Source organism: Plasmodium malariae (genome assembly GCF_900090045.1).
Source record: "Plasmodium malariae genome assembly, chromosome: 9".
Classification (NCBI taxonomy): Eukaryota; Apicomplexa; class Aconoidasida; order Haemosporida; family Plasmodiidae; genus Plasmodium; species Plasmodium malariae.
In genome coordinates, this window is record NC_041783.1 from 1,556,973 (window position 1) to 1,583,083 (window position 26,111).

General features: G+C 27.5%; 5 protein-coding genes across 5 annotated transcripts; 4 read left to right on the forward strand and 1 right to left on the reverse strand.

The window, feature by feature from the left end:
- Positions 1–617: 617 nt before the first annotated feature.
- PmUG01_09042900 (conserved Plasmodium protein, unknown function) lies at positions 618–3,672 on the forward strand (the record flags this gene model as incomplete). The annotated part of the gene is made up of 2 exons (XM_029005130.1): positions 618–1,049; positions 1,540–3,672. The coding sequence occupies 2 exons, from the start codon at positions 618–620 to the stop codon at positions 3,670–3,672; spliced, it is 2,565 nt and encodes an 854-aa protein (XP_028861751.1).
- Positions 3,673–6,198: 2,526 nt separating this feature from the next.
- PmUG01_09043000 (RNA (uracil-5-)methyltransferase, putative) lies at positions 6,199–9,008 on the forward strand (the record flags this gene model as incomplete). The annotated part of the gene is made up of 2 exons (XM_029005131.1): positions 6,199–7,966; positions 8,155–9,008. The coding sequence occupies 2 exons, from the start codon at positions 6,199–6,201 to the stop codon at positions 9,006–9,008; spliced, it is 2,622 nt and encodes an 873-aa protein (XP_028861752.1).
- A 1,486-nt stretch (positions 9,009–10,494) lies between these two features.
- Positions 10,495–14,630, forward strand: PmUG01_09043100 (conserved Plasmodium protein, unknown function; the record flags this gene model as incomplete). The annotated part of the gene is made up of 2 exons (XM_029005134.1): positions 10,495–10,783; positions 11,056–14,630. 2 exons carry the CDS (start codon positions 10,495–10,497, stop codon positions 14,628–14,630), a joined length of 3,864 nt encoding a protein of 1,287 aa, XP_028861753.1.
- A 3,874-nt stretch (positions 14,631–18,504) lies between these two features.
- Positions 18,505–20,496, forward strand: HSP70-3 (heat shock protein 70, putative; the record flags this gene model as incomplete). Its single annotated transcript, XM_029005135.1, has 1 exon — positions 18,505–20,496. One exon carries the CDS (start codon positions 18,505–18,507, stop codon positions 20,494–20,496), a length of 1,992 nt encoding a protein of 663 aa, XP_028861754.1.
- Positions 20,497–23,090: 2,594 nt separating this feature from the next.
- On the reverse strand, positions 23,091–24,389 carry PDI-11 (protein disulfide isomerase, putative; the record flags this gene model as incomplete). The annotated part of the gene is made up of 1 exon (XM_029005136.1): positions 23,091–24,389. The coding sequence occupies one exon, from the start codon at positions 24,387–24,389 to the stop codon at positions 23,091–23,093; it is 1,299 nt and encodes a 432-aa protein (XP_028861755.1).
- Positions 24,390–26,111: the final 1,722 nt, after the last annotated feature.

Sequence of the window (26,111 nt, forward strand, 5' to 3'; positions counted from 1 at the left end):
TAATCAAAATATGCAAAATATGCAAAATAAGCATAAAATAAGTAAAATAAGCAAAAAATAAGCAAAATAAGCAAAAAATAAGCAAAATAAGCAAAAAATAAGCAAAATAAGCAAAAAATAAGCAAAATAAGAATAAAATAAGCAAAATAAGCATAAAATAAGCAAAATAAGCATAAAATAAGCAAAATAAGCATAAAATAATCAAAATAAGAAAAATAAACAAATGGTAATTGAACAAACTACTAGACGAATGGATAATAGCACGATGAACTTGTATTATAACTCCTCTATTTTCTTACGAACGAAAGTAATGTATCTCCCAAAATAGAATTTGCTTCTACATTTATAGCTATATGAAGAGGGGAAAAAAAGAATTGAAGATATTTTTATTTTGCAGGTACAATTATATCTCTAAAAATAAAAAAAAAAAATACTTATTCTTCTATTTGCTGATGTACTAATTTGCCCATTCGCAAATTTGCTAAATTCCGTTAAACGCAAATATAGTCATTTAAAAATTGTTTAGGACGAATGATGGCCATACTACCAGTTTAGGAATGGGAATTTATAAAAAAAAATATATCATTACCTGAGGAAGAAGAAGAAGAAAAAACAAAATGAACAAACATTTGGAAAATGTAATACCTGATGAAAAAGAGTACAAAGAAGAATGTTTATTTACATCCATTGATATATTTAGTGGGCCACATCATTATTTAAATTTTTATTATATTTGTGAAATAGTTTTTAATGATTTTAATTTTATATCCCCCTATCACTGTTATTTCTTTTTAAGAAATAAATATGAGAATATAGAAAAGATTGAGAGTAATTTTGTGCAAAACACTGATTTCACTTCTTCCAACTATAACCATGTGAAACTAATAAATGAAAAAAAAGCAATTGAACTATTCCAAAATGATGCTACAATATATTATGACGAAAAGGAGTTAACAGAAGAGAAGCGAAACTCGCTTGAGATCGTCGTTGATGTTATAAACAAGTTGACAATCCCCGATTTAATGTGGGTTTCGCAGTACCTAAGTGAGGTAAAAAAAAGAAAATTTAAAGACATATATGCATAGGTTTATATGTGTATATGTTTGTATATGTGTGTCTACATATGCGCGTTTGGTATTTGGGAGTTTGGGCATATCCGTGGGGGAGGGGCGTTTGGGTGAGCAGGCCCATTTTACTTCCCCGTTTTTCTGCTCTATTTTACTGCTCCATTTTGCTTCCCCATTGTGCTTCCCCATTTTACTGCTCCATTTTGCTTCCCCACTGTGCTTCCCCATTGTGCTTCCCCATTTTACTGCTCCATTTTGCTTCCCCATTGTGCTTCCCCATTTTACTGCTCCATTTTGCTTCCCCATTGTGCTTCCCCATTTTACTGCTCCATTTTGCTTCCCCATTGTGCTTCCCTATTTTACTGCTCCATTTTTTCGTTCGACCCGTCCACCCGCTGCTTGCTGCTTGCTACTGCACCATTTTCTCCAATTGATGAAATCGTTCTTCTTTCCCCTTTTTACTATTCTCCAGAACCCTGAATGGAATAAGAACAAGTTAACATGGATGGAGATGATACAACGAGATAAATTTCGAAGATACGAAACTATGAGAGATAATTTAAAAGAAACGGGTAGTCGTGAAATAATATATAAGGTAAATACTGAAGATGCGGAAAAAGTCGAAAATAAAAATATGATAAAAGATTTTTTCTTTTTTGGTGTCCTTGAAAGAAAAGGACAAAATAAGTTGGGTAGAATTTATATGAACATAAGAAATGATTTATTAAAAAATACGGAAATATATACTTGGCTGATAACAAACTGTAATATGCAAACAGATAAAAATTTAGTGGCAGATATTGGTATAGAGGAAAAATATTATGAAAAGAAAATTGTTGAGAGTAATGATATTTGTTATAACGATACATTAATTGAAGAAACGAAAAAAGAAATTTCAGAAACCCTTAGTTGTAGGATGTCTAATAGTTTTACAATTGAAGAGAAAACTCAAAATTATTTTTTTGAAAAAAAAGTATATATATCATTCGGGAAAAATGATCATAATGATATTATCTGTTTAAATCCATCTATATCCAGATTCCACTGTGTCTTGTTTTTTTCTAAAGATTATCATCTCTACTTAGTAGATGTAGGATCGAAATCTAGAACAAGATTAAATAATACCCTATGTGATATTCATAAAAAATATAAAATTCGAAATCAGGATATTATTAGTTTAGGAGTATCTAAAAGAACATATAAAATTAGGATATATATTGACAATGTTTTATCTTATCTAGATAAGAAAAAGAATGAAATTAATCAAAAAATGAAAATAATGAATGAAGAAATAGAAAATCCGTTGAAAGCAAAAAATATGCTCAAATTAAAAGTCTCTAATATTTACTATAAATGTAATGAAAATGATATCGTGGATTTTTTTAAAGATTGTGGTCAAATTAAAAAGGTACAACTTTATAATTTGTCAGCTAAAAAAATGTTCAACAGTAGTTGGGGTACAGGGGCAGCTAGTGATGGTACCCACAAGGGTAACACCGATCGTAATAACTGTGCAAACCTCTCGAAGCGAAAGTTTTTAAAAGAAGCCATAATTGATGTTTATGATGAACAAACTTCAGCTAAAATTTTTCAAAAAAACGATATGTTTTTTTATGGGAGGAAAATATATATTACCTATTTACCCCTGGAAAAACACAAATCGCGTGGTTTCAATTTTAATAAAAAAAAAGAGGAAAAATCAAATATTCAAATTACATACAAAAGTAGCAAACATAGTGGCGATAGGATTATACTATCAAGTGAAAGGATTAATTATAGAAAAAATAAAAATGAAAAAATATATACCAAAAGAAATCATAACATGCGCAGGGGGGATGATGAAAAGGCGGAAATCAGGTGCCATAGGAATTACACAAGTCGCAAAATTGGCTTGAAGGAAAGACATAGGGGGGGCAGTGCTCGGAGGAGAACCAATAGGAGTTGCAGAAGAGGGGAAAGCAGCAGCAGCAGCAGCAGGAGTAGGAGTAGGAGGAGAAGTGAGAGTAGTGGGAGGAGTGCAGATAATAGGAGAAGTGCAAGTAATAGGAGAAGTGCAAGTAGTAGGAGAAGTGAAAGTAGTAGGAGAAGTGCAAGTAATAGGAGAAGTGCAAGTAATAGGAGAAGTGCAAGTAATAGGAGAAGTGCAAGTAGTAGGAGAAGTGAAAGTAGTAGGAGAAGTGCAAGTAATAGGAGAAGTGCAAGTAATAGGAGAAGTGTAAGTTGTAGGAGAAGTGCAAGTAGTAGGAGTAGTGCAAGTAGTAGGAGATGTGCAAGTAGTAGGAGTAGTGCAAGTAGTAGGAGATGTGCAAGTAATAGGAGAAGTGTAAGTAGTAGGAGTAGTGATGGTGAAAATAGTAGTAGAGGTAGATGTGGGAGTAGTAGACGCAGGGACAAACGAAGGAAAAACAAGCAAAGCAGGCTAAGAAAAAGATTTGGGGAAGCTCATAAATATAGAATGCGAAGCATAGGTAGGAAAACGGAAAACATTAATTCCACTAGAAAAAGGAATAACAAGGGTAGTACAAGTACGGCTAGTGAAAGAAATAGCTCTTATGAAAGATATATAAATAAAAAACTAATGGGAACAAAAAGGTGCAAATTATGAGGATAATAATTTCAAAAACAGGGATATAACAAAGAGAAGAAAATATTAAACTTCATATTAAAAATTATGGAAATTTATTTACCGTTCATTGTAATGGAAAACTATAAAATAGTGAACATGGGGAACGGAATAAAAAAAAAAAAAAAAAAAAAAAGGGGATACGTCTTACTTGTTTTATTCATTTGGGCGTTCGCTCATTCGTTCTTCCTTTCATTCATTACTCTCTTTTTTTTTTTTCTTTATTGTATTTTTTTCAAGTTCCTTTAACGCAAAAAACGGGTGTAACGTTTTATAATAAACTGCACAATATTTATATGAGTACGAAAGCGTAATTAGCCAGGTAAAGGACGAACAAATGATTTATTTATATTTGTTTGCTATATATAATGTGTGCATTTGTGAAGGAAACATGGAAATATCAACTTAAATAATTAAGAGCATCCACAATAATAACACAATAGTGTTTTTATTTATTCCAATTTGTTTATTACCGTTTTTTATTTTCCTTTTTTTTTTAAAACCTTAATTGTATGTATCGTAAGGTGTATTGTAAAACCATTATTTTATTATCATCTTTGGGTGAATAAAAAATAAAAAATAGTAGATGACAATGTCAGAATGTCATAAAATTCGCAAAAAAAGTGATAATACACATTTATGTATCATCCCTATTATCCTTTCATGTAGAATGAAAAATATTAATGGTAAATTTGGAAGTTAGTGAAATATAATATTTTTAATTTTTAGTGTATCCAGTAATCATTATAGCTTTAAAAAATTTTTATAAATCATAAAATTTTACCTGAACAGGTAAGGTAAAAATTGCGTTTGCTAGGGGGGGGGAGAAAATATTGTTCTATAATACATTTTATGCTTATGTGAAAATCAAAATTATGATATATATATAAACGCATTTTTTGTTTGTATGAAAAGGAATAGAGGAATATTAGCCGAATTAATTTATATCAGTAATTAAACAGTTACTTACGGTTAATATAATTAAATAATTTTCTTCACAAATTTCGAAATTTTTTTATATGCGTAAATTTTACTAAGTATTTTAGGGCATTTCGTTTTTAAAAGTTCACAAAAAAAAAAAAAAAAAGCAGCACTATAAGTAAAGAGGTGGCGCTGTTAACCACATTGCCCATATGAATATAATTATATAATTACATAATTATATAATTATATATATATGGGAAAATACATTTATATGTATCTGCTAGACGTATATATTACGATAAGTTCACATAGCTTAAGCAGTGCCAGAATAGCTCAAACATAAAAATAAAACCTTCTCGTACATTTCATAAATTCAGTTTTTTGTATCTTATACAAAATTAAAGTTTTCGAAATAACTTGATAAGTGCCTTTTTGTTTTATTCACATTTATTTGGAGGTTCTTGGACACATAAATGAATGTAAGCAATGAAATTTACACTTCCATATATATATGTACATACGTGCACATATAATCATAGAGGATGTACATAAAGTAAAATACAAATATATACAATCTATTTAAATGTGCTTGGTTGAACTTTAAAAAGGAAGGCTTGGGTTGGGGTAACTCAATGTAAAGGTGTAAAATATTACTATTAAAAATTTAGAAAAAAAAAAAAAAAATGAATGCATAAATGCACTTAGCAACTTCTATATCTCAACTATTTGTATATAAAGATAAATTTACAACAATCTGAAAACAAAAAAAAAAGAAAAAAAAAAAAGAAAAAAAAAAAAGAAAAAATATTTTTTATTAAACTATTTTTAGTGCATTACTGATAAAATTAAAAAGTCCGTAAAAATTTACAAAAAATTGTATATTATTATATTTATATATCAAATTTTGAAAAGAATTACATATATATATATATATTTATGTATGATGGGGGACGATATTATTCGTATGTATTTCTTCTCATTAGCTTAAGCATACGTTTATAAGTATATTTATTCGTAAGTACAGTATTTCCTTTTTGTTTTTCCCTCACATACTTGTTTATTTTTGTTGAATTTTACCATCTTTTAACGTTCATTTTTGTAATTCATCTATTGTACTAACATTTTACGCTTTACATTTTTCGTTATTTTTTATTTTTTATTTTTATTTTTTTTTTGGCGTATGAGTTAATTTTTTTTTAAATAGGAATGTCAAAAGGTAATATTTACATCACTTGAACAATATTGCTTTTTTATCCATAATTATATGTATGTATAGTTGTGCATTTGAATACGTATACGATATACATGCCAATGCGTAAGTTAAGATGCCATACATGAAATGCATGCATATATATGTATATGCAAGTAAGTTCAACATGTGCACATGAATATTATCATGACTGCAAACAGCTACGCATAGGTGGAAAAGTTGCACAGTAGAAATATACCCGTATACACATATATACATAAATAAATAAGTGAATAAATACACAAATACGTATATGCACATACATACATAATATATATTTGTACATGCGTGTGTCCATACGTATGCAGATGGACATATATGTCTCTACCTTTTGAATGAGTAAATTTCTGCTATTTTTACTATCCTCTTTTGTATTACATAGTCAGAAAAAACAATTTTGCGTAGTTAAGGGAGTTCTAGGAAAGAATTCCTCCGTGTACGAGTTAAACAAACAGGGTAGTTTGACGAAAAGGGAAAGAAGGAATACATCTAGAAGTATAGGAAGCAGTATAGCTAAAAGGGTAAGAAGCAGTATAGCTAAAAGGGTAAGAAGCAGCATAGCTAAACGTTTAGCTGAAGGAATAGCGAAAGGAAGATCGAACCGAATGAATAACAACATGGATAATAATAAAGAGGCAATTGTCGAAATGGGGTTGCAAAACTTGGTAAGGAGTAACAATAGCAACGTTTCCTTATCATTGAATAATTACTCAAAGAATATAAAGGATAGCCGATCGAATACAAAATTAGTAAAAAGCAATGTAATAAGTATTTTCAGTTTTGCATTGAAATATATGAATAAAAAGAGTTTAAACAAATGGCTAAGAAATAATGTTAAAGCTCCTTTTTGTGATACATTTGTTCCACATAATAAACCCTTAGCTTATATTAAATTTAAATGTTCTGAAGACATGAAGATATTTGAAAAATTGATAGAAAATAAACGATTTCATCCGAATGATAGTTTATCGACTATTAAAATTTACAAGTTTTCTAAATATTCTCAGAAAAGAAAAGGTAGTGCAGAGGATAGTCAGGTGAATCGTGGTAGCAGAGACACTGGAAAGAACATTGGCCATAACTATGGCAGTAATATTAGCGGCAGTGAGAGCAATAACTTGAGCAAAGACAAGCACGAAAGGAAGAAACAGAAGGTGGAAAGCTCATTTAACCATGATGTGAAAAGAGAAGAAGATAACGAAGAAGAATTATTAGATTTACAAAGTATCATGAAATTAAATAGAACACAAAAATACAAAAGCATAGAAAATTATGTAACACCTTTTTACAAATATTCTTATTCAGATCAGATAAAAATAAAACATAAATTTTTAGAAAAATGCAAAGATCAAATTTTAAGCAACCTGAAGAGTAAATGGATGAAGCAGAGTTTGTTGTTCGGAGATTTGGAGTCCAGTCTTGTTGAAGAGGAGCTGAACCTGTCAAATGGGTGTACTAATGCAGGAAGTGGTATGACAGTACATGGTAACCCAAGAAGCGGTTACAAATGCTACAGTAATATTAGCAGCAATAACGGCACGAACAACAACGGTACCGTTTGTGGAGGGAAGAAAAACAAGAAGAACGAAACGAGCAAGGACAGCTGCCTGAACAAAACTGTACTAAGTGATATCAAAATGAATAATAATAATTACAGAGAAATATCATTAGAGAAAAAAATGGAAGAGTATGACTTCGAGATAGATAGCCCTTTATATCCTGATGAAAAAGGAATTAATAGTTATAGGAATAAATGCGAATTTACCATTTCTTATGATGAAAATAATAATGTTGAAATTGGATTTGTAACTGGAAAGATTAGAACATATTTGAATGACAATAATGAAGATAAAATTTTGAACGACGATAATAATTGTAATTTTAGTGAAAATAATATAAGTAACAGTGCATCTCCCATCAATGAATCACATAGCACTAAACTTAGGAATAAGAAACAGAAGCAATCCTATTACTTAAACCCTATAGTTAAAAATGTTGATGACTGTATTCACATTCACCCCTGTATGAAACAAGTTGTAAACGAAATGAAAAATATAATAAAGGTTTCCAGTTACCCCGTCTTCGATAGGGTTTATAAAACCGGTAAGGCTCCCCTAAGAAAGCGCGGTGTGCGCATGTGTGCACGTAAACATATTTACATTTGTGCACACTTATATACATTTACACGAGTATACATATATACATACATGTACATAATTATACGGATGTGTATTCATACCTTTCCGTGGCCTCCAATTTCATTATGTTTCTCCCTCTTCCCCCTTGCGCAGGTGTCTGGAGACTGCTGGTCGTTCGTTTCAACAGCAGAAATGAGCTCATGATCACTGTTCAAACCTATACATTGGATCAAAAAAAAAAAAAAGAGATAAAAAAATTATTAATAAATAGATTAACGAAGAAAAAGGATGAAGCCTTTATGAGTTTTTGTAATTTCAAAGTCGTTTCCCTATATTTACAAGAACATGACAAATCAAATGATTCTTCTGATCAATCACCAAATGAACATTTGTGGGGAGTAGAATATTTAGAAGAAATAATTTTAAATAATCGATTTTTCTTAACACCGTCATGTTTTTTTCAAGTTAATCATAGTAGTTGTGAAATATTGTATAAACAAGTTATTAATTATATAAATATAGATAAGAAAAAGAAAAATTATATATTTGATTTATGTTGTGGTACAGGTACGATTAGCATTTGTGCAGCTAATGAAATAAAAGAAGGAGATGTACATATTATTGGTATTGATATATGTGAAGAAAGTATTATTAGTGCAAAAAAAAATGCAGAGATAAATAAAATTAATCAATATAAATTTATTCAAGGAAGAGTTGAGGAATTATTTGCAAGTGAAATAAAAAATATTTCAGAAAAAAATGTAAATATAATTGTTATAGTTGATCCTCCAAGGAGCGGTCTGTCTAATAGTGTTCTTAACATTTTAAGTTCAAATCAACTTATTAACCAAATAATATATGTCTCATGCAATCCCATTACTTTAATAAATAATATAACAAATGTTTTGTTTCTTAATGAAAATTTAAAAATAAAAAATCTTGTTTTTGTCGATATGTTTCCACATACCTTCCACTTAGAATGTATTACAAATGTTATGAAGGTATGATAGGTCTCGCATTTTAATATGTTGATCTGTTAGTAGCGAAATAATTATGTATTTGTGCGTGTGAATTTTACGCATATGTGTATTTACACATTTGCTCATTTATGCGTACGTTGACGTACTATATATTGCATACATGCAGAAACAATCATACGCATTTGTTCCCTTTGAGCATACCGTGCATCTCCCCCCCCTCTCCCCATAGACCATACCATTGTTTTATAAACGTTTTCTTCCAAGTTAAGATTATTAAAATATTGTGAAAAAAAAGACATTATGGGAAAATTAGAATTTATTATTTGTATGTATTTTTTTCTCATAGTAAAAGCCTGCATTCTGCAGTTCTACAGTATTGTAGTATTCATTTTGTTAAAAAAATATTTTGGCAGTGCGAAAAAAAATATTTTTGTAATGTGAAAGAAAATATTTTTGTAATGTGAAAGAAAATATTTTTGTAATATGAAAGAAAATATTTTTGTAATATGAAAGAAAATATTTTTGTAATATGAAAAAAAATATTTTAGTAATCGTGTTGCGTACTATTCTGAATTATGGCTTTCACAGTGTCGGTTTTTTTTTTTTTTTTTTTTTTTTTACAAATTCCATATAAATCAACATACAAAATTATAATTTTTTAAAAAATATTGTTCTAAATGTATATAAAAAAGGAAATAATGTTTTCCCATAGCTTAGGAAAGTTTCATACGTATTAATAATTCGTATGTATGTGCATGCGTCTCTCGTGTATGCACGTGCCATATGTACATGCCTTGTATGAGCAATACTCATAATATAAATTATATATATATATATATATATATATATATATATACGTATATAAATGTGTATATGTAAAAACAGATCCAATATTAAGTTTTTTAATTTGTGCTTTTTTAAAATTTACTTAGGCCGTATATTTATAATAATGAATAAGAAACACTCCGTAAAGGTTAGAAGGTGGAAGGAGTGCTAAAATTATTGAGCTTTGCATATTTTTTATTCCCTTAACATTTTTGAATGTTTTTCTGTAATAGGGACACACGTATACAATATAACCAATTTCTCAGATCAAGTCAAATATTATTTTTAAAATAGTTGAACCATTTAATAGTGAATAGTTTATTTTTCTGCCTAAAGAAATGCGACGAATGTTCAGTACTTAACGGTTTATTACTACTTTACTTTTTTTTTTCTTTTAATTTATTAGATTGTTTTTTTTTTTTTTTTTAAAAAATGATTTTTTGATTCATAGAAGAAAAATAAAATGAGGACGCAAAATGTAAGAATAAAATGCGAGCGAGACAAAAAGGAAAAGAAACCCCAAAATTTGAGAAAATTTTGATATATTGAACACAAATTGACGGTTCGCACGTCGTTTATCATTCGCAATTGCTGTAGCTGCTGCTACTGCTATTGTTATTGCTACAGCTAATCTTTTTACGGCTGCCCTTTTTTTTTTTGTTCTTTTCTCCTCAATTTTTTGAACAAAATGAGCATAATTGTAGCTCTCGTGATGTGCTCCCTTTTGTTCCTTTGTAAATCAGACGATTTGACGTCAAAGAATTCGGAAAATCTTTTAAATAAAAGTTTAATAGATATACTAAATTACAATTTCAGTGTAAATGATGTTATGGGAATATTTGAAAATATTTTTAAGAACAGCGTTGATGATTTTAAAATTGAAGAAGAAAACCATGAAATAAAAAATCTACAGTTTAAGAAGTATAATTTTGATCAGCATAATTATAACTTTATGTACACCTCCTTTACGGACTACTGTAATTTCACTATACTTGCTTCATTGTTGTTGCGCCTGTGAGTGAGAGTGTGTATGTGAATGTTTGTATTTGTGTTTTCGTTTTCTTTTGTGTTTGTGCATGTGCATTTATGAAAGTTTTGCATTAATCGTGTGCCTCTGCGTCCCTGTTACACATATGCGATCATGATACAACAGAATGTTCCTATTTTTCCTGCTTCTTTGCATTCCATAGCTCTTCTATTTTTTTTTTTTTTTTTTTTACCTAACCCTTAACGTCCCTCCCTTCATTAGGCCTAAAGGAAGTTACAAGCGACAAGTGCTACGAATACTTGAATAAAGATCATATGACAAACATTTTTAAAAACGTGAATCACAAGTTCTATTCTCGTTTTAGTAAAGAAATAAATGAATTAAGATACTATACATTCGAAATAGAAAAATTATTAAAGAGAAAAGATGATTTGAATGATAAAATTTTACGAACATTTGATGAAATTAAAAATTCAAAGAGTTCATTAACAAAAGCAATGACAAAGAAGTCAGGTAAAACATTACCTATTATTAAATACTTTGAAGAAATGTCGTATAATTTGAAACATGCAAATAAAAGTTTAAGTTTTTATGATATGGTTATACAGTATGGAAATGATTTAAATTGTATTATAAAAGGTGCTTTAGTTGAATATATATATCTTTACAAGCAAACAAAAAATTATCAAAAAAAATTAGAAAAATATATAGAAAAGAATGCTCGAGTTTTATCAAAGATGCATAAGAAAATTATTTTGAGTATTTTTTACATGATTTCAGATATGAATAAAACCAATGAAAAAATAGACAATATAATTAATAAAAAAGTAAACGAATTTAATGAATGGGTAAGTTACGAAAATTATAATTATGTAAAAAAACTAAAAATATTGAAATCAAATGTTGATTTTAACCTTGATGATATTAATGAACTTATTGATAATTCAAAAGAAAAATTAGAAAAAAATAAAATCGCTTTTGTTAATATGAGCAAATATTTATCTTTTCAAAATCCAAGTAAAACAATTATGTCCATTATTCATTTTCTTAATAATAAATATTCCAAAGATGTTAATATATTTTTTATATATAATGAAGAATATATGAATTTTAATTTTGATCAAGAAAAAAAAAAAATCAAACCTTGTAAAATTAATATTGATACAAAATCAACAAATAATTTTAATTTTGTTCATTTAGATTTTATGGAAACATCTAAATATGAAAATTTACTAAACTCAATTACCAATGAACAAAATGATCTCAAACATGTAGACAGACAAAAAATTGAAAATATTGTAAATGAAATATTTCATCCAGATGAACAAGGAGAAGATAATAATTGGATTAAAGAAAAAGAATTTGAGGATGCTAAAAGTAAAATTTCTTATAGTAATCTGAATGAGGAAGTAAAATTGTATACAAGCAAAATGGAAAAAAGTATTGATGACACAATTAATGATTATTATTTTTTTAAACCAACTATTAAAAGATACATACAAAGTGTTAGGACACTTTTAAGAAACGCCATTTTTAATTTCAATAAATATATTTATTCTTTTGAAAAAAATTTTACCATACATGTGAGTGATAGTTATAGGGACTCTTCACTTGCCACCGACAGGGGAGACAAAGCACCTTCCGACAGGCAGCACGACTCGAAGGAAAGAAATAAAAAGCCACAACTGGGTTCAGAATTAGGTGTTGAATTGAATGCGGGGTTAAATTCCGAGTTAAGTGATGAGTTAGGCGGCGAGTTAGAAAGCGAATTGGAGAGCGAGTTAGGAAGCGAGTTAATTGGCGAATTGGGTGAAGAGTTAGGGGGTGAAGTGGGAGCTGATGTAACAGAGGGCGTGGAAAAGGAAGCGGAAGATGGTGCAAAAGAGACTGAGAATTCTAGCGAAAATATCTCCAACAATAGAGTCGAAAATGAGGTCAAAAATGAGGCAAAAAATGAGGTCAAAAATGAGGCAAAAAATGAGATTAAAAGTGAGGCAAAAAATGAGGTCAAAAATGAGGCAAAAAATGAGATTAAAAGTGAGGCAAAAAATGGGACTGAAAGTAAAAGCAATAACCAAGGAAAAAACATCCATGATGAGGACAAAAAAGGAGAATCTAAGAATAAAGACAAATTCGAAAATAATAAGGATAGTGAGCAGTATAACGAGCAAGATGATGAACAGAGTAGTGGAGGCGATGGTGAACGAAATAATGTAGACGATAATGAAGAGAGCAGTGAAAACGATAATGAAGAGAGCAGTGAAAACGATAATGAACAGAGTAGTGAAGACGATAATGAACAGAGTAGTGAAGACGATAATGAACAGAGTAGTGAAGACGATAATGAACAGAGTAGTGAAGACGATAATGAACAGAGTAGTGAAGACGATAATGAACAGAGTAGTGAAGACGATAATGAACAGAGTAGTGAAGACGATAATGAACAGAGTAGTGAAGACGATAATGAACAGAGTAGTGAAGACGATAATGAAGAAAACGATGCAGATGATAATGATTGTGCATATGAAAATAATGATGCAGAAAAATGCGGATGCGGCTCTAACGAAAAAACTACGAGCAGCATGTCCATATTTCAAAGCGGAACTCTAAAATACCTATGGAGGATACCTTTTATTAATAACCTATACAATATGTGGAATAAACATAAAAACAAGCGAGCAAATAAAAAGGAAGTTGAAGATATTGACATATATGAGGTAGACAAAGAGGAAATGGAAAAAATATTCACCAATTTCAGTAACTTGAATTATGAAGATTCGATAAAAAAAATTAAAGAAAATATTTTTTATGCCTTACCAGATATTGAATATATTTTAAATGTTTTGCGAATATATAAAGAAAACAAAGAAAAAAATAAAGACAAAAATTTTTTTTATGATGCATTTTATGGAAATGATTATATAATTATAAAATCAAAAGGTGTACATGTAGAAACATTTATTTATCCTTATTTTGAAACGTTAAATTTGCAATTAAATGAAGTAGAAACATGCAGTTCGAAGGATTATTATACGTGTATGAAAAAATACGTTCGAGATAATATTAAAAAAGAACTTATAAATGAAAAAATAGTGTTTGTTTATTTAGGAATCTTTAAAGACGAAGTATTCAAATTGCCAAAATTTAAAATTGTGGATGATTTAAAAAAAGCTCATTTGAAACAATTTTTAGAAAACCCATATGAACATAATTTTTTAAATAATTTTTTTGTTAAAAAATATGAAGAAGAATATATTTTTTTTCAAAAATTAAGAATTTTTACCTTATATCATTCCAAATATAAAAATTCAAATATATATGGTATTGATTTCAACTTTTACGTTTCATATTTTTCAGATGCAGACTTAGAATATTTACCATTATCCTACTACCATGATTCCATAATTTATTTTAAAGTAATCCTTGCTACTTCGAAATATGGCTATCAAGAAATAGTTCCAGTAGATGATGAAATAATAAAGTTTGGTCTAATGCTTTCTTTAGATAATAAAAATAAAAATGTTCATTATTTAATTTTATCAGACGTGATAAATGATACAGATTATAATTTGGTTAAGAGCAAAACTGGGGTTGTCAAAATTTGTGAAATATCTTACAAAAAATTTAAAATAAAATTGATAAATGAAAAATATAAAGTTCAAGTAACAAGAAACATGAAAATTATTTTGCAAAAAGAGGTTACTTTTAATAATAGCAAAAAGAGAACACTGGATTATGTAGATACATTTTATGATAAGATGAATAAAATTATGAAAAACAATATGAATCTGGAACTATTCGGAAAAACGTTCTTTGTTCATTTACAAAGGATATAACTGTGTAGTGGCGAGGAAATGGCATGTTCGACTTTTTCTGAGTGCAATGTATGCGCTTGTTTATTTTGCCGCACGTTATTTTGTTATACATTATTTTTCCGCACGTTATTTTGTTATACATTATTTTTCCGTACTTTATTTTGCTTAATTTTATTTTACTGAGTTTAATTTTACTGCACTTAAATCTACTGTATTTTATTTTATTATTTTTTTTTTTTTTTTTGTTAAAAGCAGGAAGACGCTTTCTTATTTAAAAACATCGCGCACGCTTAAGTGCCGTTATATATATATATATATTAACAGTTCATCATCGACTTAGTTTTTACCTTTTTGACTTTTTGTTAATTTTTTCAGTTTATTATTCGACAAATGGGTGTGCTATATGTACATTAAAATGATATCCTCTTGTTTTCCATTTTTAAAATCTGCGCAATTACATTATTTTGTATGCTTTTTTTTTTTTTTTTCTCGTATATTTTTTCATCCCTTCTTTCTTTTTTTTTCTCTTTCCTTTTCTTTTTAATTTTAACGATACCCTTTAAAAATTTACGTAATATATATTATTCTACCCATTGTACGTTATATAAGTTACAAAAAACTTAACTAATTTCACGTCTTACGTTTTATATCTTATGTTTTTTTTTTTTTTTCTCTATGATGTTTTTTTCTTTTTTAATTAAATTTTTGCAGAATCATTTTGTACGTAATATTTTTTACTTTCTTTAACTACCCACACATTATTGAAATCATCAATTTTGAAAATCATACAATTCTTTAAACATTCATTGAAGATTTTTCTTTTATATGTATATATAATATATGTATACATAATACAAAAAAATAACTCATTAATTTTGTAACGTTAAAAATAACTGTTGTCTATTTTATGTAAAGAATAAATCAAGAACAGAACCATTAGGATCTCCACATACAATAAAGACACAATTTCGTAAACCTTCAATAATTATAAAAACATATTTCTTATAAAAAATAGTTTATATTTAATATAAGTAAAACATTTGTCCATATTTTCATTTTTATGCGCCTTTATTTACTTCGTATATTTGTAAATTATAAATAGTAATTTTTTTTATATTATAATTAAAACTGCGAAGTTTAAAAGTATGCAAAATGCATACTTGTTCATATATATGCAAGGTTACGAAAAAGGAATAGCTGGCTTAATAATGTTGTAAAAATTAAAATTATGAACAGGCAAGAAAAAAAATAAAATAATAAAAATAAATAAATAAACATTTAAATATATATATATATATATAAACGTACATATATATAAACGTACATATATATAAACGTACATATATATAAACGTACATATATATAAAAATAACTATAAAAAGGGTGCCAACATAAAGACGTTATGATAAGCTGAACATTTTCTATGTACGTGTACATTTAATTTTAAAAATGAATTTTGTCAAGTATAGTATATTTCGTGCATTCGTATTTATGTACATCGAATATACGTTGTATTCTTTTTTTAATTTATATGAGACAAGCAAATTTTCTACTCCCTCATAACATGGATATAAGAAGAAACAGGATGGGGCTAAAATTGGTATAAGAAGTTTACATTAATTTCTAGAGTTCTATATTATAATATATACATACACATATATATATTATCAATGTACAGCTGAAATCTTGCTCATTTGTTAATTATTTTTTCTCTTGTGTTTTTTCTTCCTTCTTTTTTGAAGTAAAAACAGCTGTATTTTTTCATTTAATCATTTTTATATAATTTTTTTTTTTTTTTGTGATTTTTCTTACCTCTTATTTTTTTACCCATACAAAATTTATATTCGTGCAGTAATAAATATATGTATATATTTATATATATATATATATTTGTATATATTTATATATATATATATATTTGTATTTATTTATATATATATATATTTGTATATATTTATATATATATATAAATACATATATGTATATATTTATCTATCTATCTATATCTATATCTATATATATATATACATAAATATATATATACATATATATATATATTTTTTTTTTTTTACTCTTTGCATACATATATTCACGCACAATAAATCACACATATAGATGGGGCCATAACAATATAATTGCATGCTGTGCAATTTGTGAGCTTTGTTTAATTGACTTCCTTTTTGCAATTAAGCTTTTATCTAAATAAATAAAAAAAATACAAAAAAAAAAAAAATTATATGACAAAACAAAGAAAATGCAAATATGAAAAAGGAAATAAGAAAATAACTTATATGATGTTGTTTTATACACGAAATAATAATACTTTTTTTTAAAAATAATGTTTCAGTGATTGTTATTTATGAGAACAAATTATGATAGCATACATAATAAAATATTTTGTCAAAAAATAACGTTCAATTTGCATATGCCCAAATTCTTTTTTTTTTTTTTTTTTTTTAATTTTAATAAGGAGAAAAAAAAAATAAACAAGTATATGTACAAAAAGCTTTTATGTGCATTACGTATATATCTATATGTATATATGTACGTGTGATATATTGTATGTTTTACTTAATAAAACGTACGTATATATACTTATTCATGTATGTGGTTAGCCTTTTTACATTAGTGAAGAAAAGGTTCAAGGAACTGCAATATTTAACATATTTTTTTCATTTATTTTTCATATATATCTTTATTTTTAATTTAAATAATACACATTCAAACATATTTAAATCAATCTTTTTAATTTTGTAGAGTACTTTTATGCTTTTTTTTACAAAATTTTAGCTTTTATATCACAAGTAAAAACACATATTTTTCAAACGTATAATAGCAACACGAAAATCTTTTTTTTTTTTTATAATGCGTATATTGCGGAAAAAATAATAAAAAAAATGTTAATCTTCTTTTTAAGTATCCTTTAAATATATTTTTGAAAGCAACATATGTATACATATTTCTACATATTTATGTAAACCTCATCGTTTTTTCTTCTTTTGCCTGAGCCCGAAAAATACATTCATATTAAAAAAAACAAATAAAAAAACAAACAAAAAAACAATATATAAACAAATAAACGAGTAAACGAATAAGTAAATACATCTACAGTATACTGGAAGAACAACCGTAATAATAGCAAATCCTCATCTTGTAGTAGATCTTAAATTAAAAAAAAAAAATTAGCATAAAACTTGGAGATCCTGTGTTATTTGAACAAAGCAAAGCTTTAAGAACCAAACGCTTTAACTTAAGCTTTAACCGATTTCTAATTGACACACATATATATATATATTTATTTATTTGTATATCATAGAATAGCTCACTGGTAAGTTTATATTATTAAGCATCTATGTGAATTATGAAGTGCTTTTATGAACATGCAATATGTGCATGCCTACATGAAATAAAATTGCATACCGTTTATTTTGATAATACGTGTTTCGCGAGAAAATATTTGCACATTGGTAAAGATATAAGGAATACAAAGTTTTACGTACGTATATGTATAGCATTCCCTTGTGTACAACATAATTTATGAGATAAATTTTTTTAATGAAAATATGTGCTGTTACGTAGAAACAGAGCGTTAATTTTTTAAAAATGTTATCCAGAACCATACATAATTTTACACAACTCCACTATATATATATATATATGCTCACGTTTGTATATACGATTACGCATGAGTCATATTTGATTGCCTTTTTGTTCATAACATATATGTAACTTGTTTGTACCGTATTATGAGAAAAAAATTATCTATTTTTTAAAAATAAAAATTATTTCAAAATTGCATAATACTGCAGTTGCTCCATATATATTGTGCGTTTATTTATTTATTTATTTTTTTTTTTTTTTATATGTTCCTTTCCTTTTTAGAAAATCGAAAAAAATGGCATCGTTTAATAAGAAAAATGTTATGAATATTTTAGAAAAATGTGTAAAGAATAATTTATTAAAAGATAAAAGTCGTCAATTATGTACGAGCAAGGTAAATTTTAATAGAGCGTCCGGAGATATAATAGGTATCGACTTAGGTACTACGAATAGTTGTGTTGCAATTATGGAAGGAAAACAAGGAAAAGTTATTGAGAATTCAGAAGGTTTTAGAACAACACCGTCAGTAGTAGCTTTTACAAATGATAATCAAAGATTAGTTGGAATTATTGCAAAAAGGCAAGCAATAACAAATCCAGAAAATACCGTATATGCAACAAAAAGATTTATAGGTAGAAAATTTGATGAAGATGCAACAAAAAAAGAACAAAAGAATTTGCCTTACAAAATTGTTAGAGCGCCAAATGGAGATGCGTGGATAGAAGCACACGGGAAAAAATATTCACCGAGTCAAATAGGTGCTTGTGTATTAGAAAAAATGAAAGAAACTGCAGAAAATTATTTAGGAAGAAAAGTGCATCAAGCTGTTATTACAGTACCAGCATATTTTAATGATTCTCAAAGACAAGCAACAAAAGATGCAGGTAAAATTGCAGGTTTAGATGTATTAAGAATTATTAACGAACCAACAGCAGCTGCTTTAGCATTTGGATTAGAAAAAAGTGATGGAAAGGTAATTGCAGTATATGACTTAGGAGGTGGTACATTTGATATATCTATTTTAGAAATTTTAGGAGGTGTATTTGAAGTAAAAGCAACAAATGGTAATACATCCTTAGGAGGGGAAGATTTTGATCAAAGAATTTTAGAATATTTTATATCAGAATTTAAGAAAAAAGAAAATATTGATTTAAAAAATGATAAATTAGCTTTACAAAGATTAAGAGAAGCAGCAGAAACAGCTAAAATTGAATTATCAAGTAAGACACAAACTGAAATAAATTTACCATTTATTACTGCTAATCAGACTGGACCGAAACATTTGCAAATTAAATTGACTAGAGCTAAATTAGAAGAATTATGTCATGACTTATTACATGGAACTATTGATCCTTGTGAGAAATGTATTAAAGATGCAAATGTTAAAAAGGATGAAATTAATGAAATAATCTTAGTTGGTGGTATGACAAGAATGCCAAAGGTATCAGAAACAGTAAAACAAATTTTTCAAAATTCCCCATCAAAAAGTGTGAACCCAGATGAAGCAGTTGCTTTAGGTGCAGCTATACAAGGAGGTGTTTTAAAAGGAGAAATAAAAGATTTACTTCTTTTAGATGTTATTCCTTTATCATTAGGTATAGAAACTTTAGGTGGTGTATTTACTAAATTAATTAATAGAAATACAACAATCCCAACAAAGAAATCGCAAATATTTTCCACAGCTGCCGATAACCAAACACAAGTTAGTATTAAAGTTTATCAAGGAGAAAGAGAAATGGCTAGTGATAATAAAATGTTAGGCTCTTTTGATTTAGTTGGTATTCCACCTGCACCTAGAGGTGTTCCACAAATTGAAGTTACATTCGATGTTGATGCTAATGCAATTATTAACATATCCGCTATTGATAAAATGACAAATAAAAAACAACAAATTACTATTCAAAGTAGTGGTGGTTTGAGTAAAGAAGAAATTGAAAAGATGGTTCAAGAAGCTGAATTAAATAGAGAAAAAGATCAACACAAGAAAAATCTAACCGATTCTAAAAACGAAGCAGAAACTCTAATTTACAGTTCAGAAAAACAGATAGATGATTTCAAGGATAAAATCTCAGATGCAGATAAGGATGAGTTAAAACAAAGAATTTCGACCCTACGAGAAAAATTATCTTCAGAAGATTTGGATGCAATCAAAGATGCTACGAAACAGTTACAAGAAAAATCTTGGGCTATTTCACAAGAGATGTATAAAAATAATGCTGCTCAGGGTGCACAACAAGAACAACCAAAGAGTGAAACCAAAACAGGGGAGAATAAAGACAATGCATAAAACTTTCAAGTATACAAGAAAAAGAAGCAGGAGTGTGTGTGTGATGGGGGGGGGAATACACGGTGCATATTAATAAAAGAAAAGGAAAAAATAAAATAAAACAAAATAAAACAGAACAAGACAAAATAAAACAAAATAAAACAAAACAAGACAAAATAAAACAAAATAAAACAAAATAAAACAAAATAAAACAAAACAAGACAAAATAAAACAAAATAAAACAAAACAAGACAAAATAAAACAAAACAAGACAAAATAAAACAAAATAAAACAAAACAAGACATAATAAAATAAAATAAAACAAAACAAGACAAAATAAAACAAAACAAGACAAAATAAAACAAAACAAGACAAAATAAAAAGAAATAAAATAAACTGTTATAAACCAGTTTACATCAATTTGAACCGTTTTAAACATTTGTAGGGCACACAAGTAGTAATGCGAATTTTGTTTCCCTGCAAATGTTCGCATGTTTCGTATTTAAAATTCAAGGGTACACATGTACCATTCGCAGAGAGACTGAAAAATGAGTTTCTTCGACGAGCACAGGTGTGTATGTATGCATACGGACATACATACGGGCATACATACGTACATGTATATGCACGTGCATACCTGCATGTATACGCCCATACGTACGTACATACATATATACATTTTTATACATAACATCTGCAAATATTTCTACATTTCGCCTAATTCCAAACCAGTTAATCGACTTTTAAAAACGCAAAAACGTGGAAAAGTTTTATTATGTTATACTTAACTATGTGAATAGTTTTAGTATTGCACATTAAATGTTTTATTATCAAAAAGGGATGAAGCCTTTTTACTATTTATTTTATGTATGAATTAAGTATGCATTATTCTTTTTTCTTTTTCTTTTATTTCTTTTTTGATGCATTCTATAAAGTAAATTATATGTAAATATGTATATATTTACTCATTCTAGAAAGAGGAAAAATACAATAATTCACCTCATTACAAAAAAAAAAAAAAAAAAAAAAATGTGTACTTTATTATTTTATTTTATTTTTTTTTATTTTAAATGTATAAAATTAGATAGGCTTTTTACATTTTTTTTTACGCGTATGACAACGTATATTTGCATATATATTTGCATATATATGTGCATATATGCGTGCATATGTTATCTTTATATAAGCACACATGTGACTGTAAGCAGGGAATTCGCCAAGCGCAGAACGTATTATTTTATGAGCCTTTGCTTTTATTATACATATATGTATTATACATATATGTATTATGCATATATGTATATGTGTACACATTTATATATGTGGGTGTATACGTATATATATATGGGTATATATTTATATATGTATGTACATATTTATATATATATTATTTTTCCTTGCTTCATCCTTTGAACATGAAACATAAATACACTGAAATAAATTAACGACGTGTTATATAAAAATAAAAATTTTTTAACTATCAAAAAAAGTTCAAAATGCTCATTAAGTCATTTACCCATTTTAAAATAAAACTGTTTTTCAATTTTATGATATGAAAAGTTATTCACAGATATTGTATATTTATATATATATATATATATATATATATATATATATAATATATGTGTGTGTATATATATATAATATATGTGTGTATATTTAAATTTACCCTGACAGAGAGCTATTTATTATATATGTGAAAAAAAAAAAAAAAAAAAAGTACGAAAATTGAGGATTATAAAAATTAATTAGGTATATTGAATACACAGATAAAAGTTTATCACTCACAAATATTTTATTGCCGTACTTTAACATTTTTTAAACATGATTGCTAGTCTCACTTATCATCATATTTTCATTCTGTCTATTCAGTGTGCAGTATGTTGTTTATATCTTCTGACATAACATTTGTTCCTGAACGTTCAACTATATTTCTCCGTGAAAATGGGATAACTTTTTTATTCATAATTGTACGTATGAGTAGAAGTATATACGTGTACATGCATATAAGTATGTACGTATACACATTCACATATAGCTGTTATGGACGCACGTATGTCATATGCAGATGGACAAAATAGGTATATGTAGATGTGTATATTCCATCGTTCGATAGTGCATAAATGTATTATACGCACACATATATATGCATACATACACATATATTTCTATATATCTATATCTATATATATATATATATCTATATATATATATATATATATATATAAAGCGCGTTTGACTAATAACTGAAATTCCTTTAGCTACAAAAGGAACATGTACAAAAACTAGTTAGATGGCTGGAAAGATAAATAAACACAAAGATACGGTTAATGGGCGCAAAAAATATCACGCACCTGCGCATTTTAGAAAGAAGAGGTACATTAATTATACTTATTGCTAAGTGTGGAGGGGAGGGGAACAAACAAAGCTTGACGTGCACATATACATACATACACATAAATATATAAACATTAGTACTTATCTACGTACGTACATACATATATACCGAACTAGACGCAACGTATGCTGGGTACAACCCGGTGGCCGCAAAATTTTTCATTAGAACTCGAATGAGTATAAAACCTATTGCTTTGTTCCTATCCTTTTCAAGCTTTTCACAGTTCTAAATTATTTTCGTTTAAAGTATTAGGTGAAAACTTTGGGACATTTTTTACTGTAAATGGAACTAAATTGTCCACAGAAGACTTGCCCATCATCATTTGTGTAATAAAATTTTTTATGGATTGTTCAGAATAATTTCCTTTTAAAATGGAATAAACATTTTTTGAAAAACTAATAGCAATAACAGTAGGAAAACCAAATGTAAGATTTAACTTTTGTACTATATCTAACTGATCTCCTGCTTGTGTCCACAAAAATGAAACAGGTAAATTACTTATATCCTTAGTAACGTTTGTTAATATATTAATATAAGAATCAAAATAGCTAGCTTCTGTATCTTCTTTATTTGGTAATATAGCCAAAAGGCATACATCTTTTTCACAATATTCATCAAAAACTTGTTGAGATGTCAATTGAATTACTTCTTTTTTTTCTTTATAATATTTTAAAAAGAATTGATAAAGATCTTCTGTAGTCCTTGATTCATTATAATTGATGGCACTATGTAATGTTTTATTTCCTGATGGAAATAATTTAAAAGATGGATATCCATTTATTTGATAAGTTTGTGCTGTTCTTTGTTCAACTGTTGCATCAATTTTTGCTATTCTTGCATTTTTTAAATGAGCAACTTTTTTGGCAAGTTCATCAAATATAGGATGTATTGGTTTACTATGACCACACCAAGGGGCATAAAAAAAGACAAACCACACATTATCATCATTTTGTAAAATAGACTTATCAAAATTAGTATCATTTAATATAATTACTTTACCATCATTTTTATTTTGATTTTTTTTTTTTTTATATGAACTCTTATTTTTACTTATATCTATATTTAATTCTTTTAAACGATATTTTTTTATACTATCATATATAAAGCTAACCACATCTTTTATTTTGTAATTTCCATCGAATTTTTCAACTTCTTTTTTATTATCCTTTACAAAAAAAAGGTGTATATTTGGATATACTTCAATTTTATATTTATTTGCTATTTCTTCATTTTTTACAGCTAAAATGGTTATATCATCTTTTACCGTCTTTGCGATACTAATAAAATCATTAGCAAAGCCTCTGGAGACTCGGCACCAAGTAGCGTAAAATTGAACCAAGCACATTTTCTTCAAACTTAGTAATTCTTCCAATTTTTCAACTGTTTCTACTGTTTGTATCTCTTTGACATCCGCATATAAGCTCCATGTACATTCCATAAAAAGGAAAATCAACGGAAGCAAAAGTATTGTTTTTCCAAAATTTTTCATTTTTAAGAATCGGTGTACAACAAGCATGCAAATGGGAAGTCATGGAAATACAAATGTGTATCAAGTATAGCAGGTACTGTATTTACTTTTTAAAATAAACAAAAAAAGAAAAAAAAAAAAAAAAATGAACAGCAAAAAAATTTTGACTTTTTAAGTATAAACTGGGCAGAGTATATTGTTCAGTGTATAATATTTAATGAATAATACAACTAATTAATAGCATATGTAATGGATAGTATACGTAATAAATAATACAAATATTTTATAATTTATGTAATGAATAAATAGTTAAAAAAAAAAATCATGTAACTGCTTTTTTGGGGGGGTGTGAGGGTACTAAGAAGAAAGAAAAAAAAAGAAATATAGGAAGTGTTTAAGTTTACATAATTAAGTACAGTAGGGAATAGCCCTTAAACGTACATATGTGCGTATGTATATATGTACGTAGTAAATATGTAAATACGTTAGTATGTATGTATTCGCTTTATAAAGCGTAGTACTCATGCTGTACGCTTAAATAAGAATAGTAAAATTATTTCAATAACATGAGGTAGACTTATTTGCAATTAGGTGCCTATGAGTCAACTAGTTCATTTTTTGAAAAAATATGAAAACTGAAAAAAAAAAAAAAAAAAAAAAAAAGGAAAAATAAACATATCCACGGAAAAAAAAAAAATAGTCACTGCGGAAGAATAATGCAAGGATGGCGTAGCTAAAATGGGAAAAAAATGAGCCGATCGTAGAATTAAGAAGAAAATGCGCACACACACACACACGTACATATGTAATACTTACATAAATATATATATATATATATATATATATATATATATATATGCACATTTATGTTTGCATGTATTTATCCATCCGTTCGCGCATATGTATGCAAAACTTTTTGTGGAAAGGGGGAATAGAGAAAAAGAAGTTAAAAGTTAAAAAAATGAATAAGCCCTTAAAATAAAATGCGAATATAGTTTGAAGTACAACATGAACAGAGCTCAGTTTATTATATGAAAAAGCTTAAACTAAAAAATGAACAAGGTACGCCAGTGAAAAAACACCGAACAACGGTAGGTATGTATGTGTATAAACAATAGCCTCTTTCGTAAAGCTCAAATGTTGAAAGGGGGGGGGGGAAGCGTTGAAAGTTAAGATACTTTTAACACGTAATTTGCAAAGTATGTTTTAAGGCGATTTTTAACATGCATGCACTTATGTATAATATGTACATAAATGTATACGTATATGTATACGTATATGTTTACGTATATGTTTACGTATATGTATGTATATATATATACTCAGGCATTCCCAAAATCACAGTACGATGTTTGATATATGCTATTTTGTGCTCATTTCAAAGCTGTTCCGCTGAAACTTAAATATTATATATATACACATACATATATGTACATACATATTTATATATTCACGTTTTAATGCACGCGGAATGAATACAAGGACATCTTTGTCTTTTCACCTATATGTTGTAACCCCTAATTTTTTAATTATCGTAGTTTGGATTGTAACGCGAATCTTATTTAAATTCCTTTAAAAAATAAAAATAAAATAAATAAAAATATCTAGCTAATAAAACAAGATATTTTGTATAGGCATAAAAATGGGAAGAACAGTGAGAAGCGAAATAAAGTATAAGTTTGAGAATTTTTTACTTATAAAAAACTTTAAAAATATATTAAATAAGTATATATATTGTCCATAACATGTTATTTTATTTAAGTGTAAGTT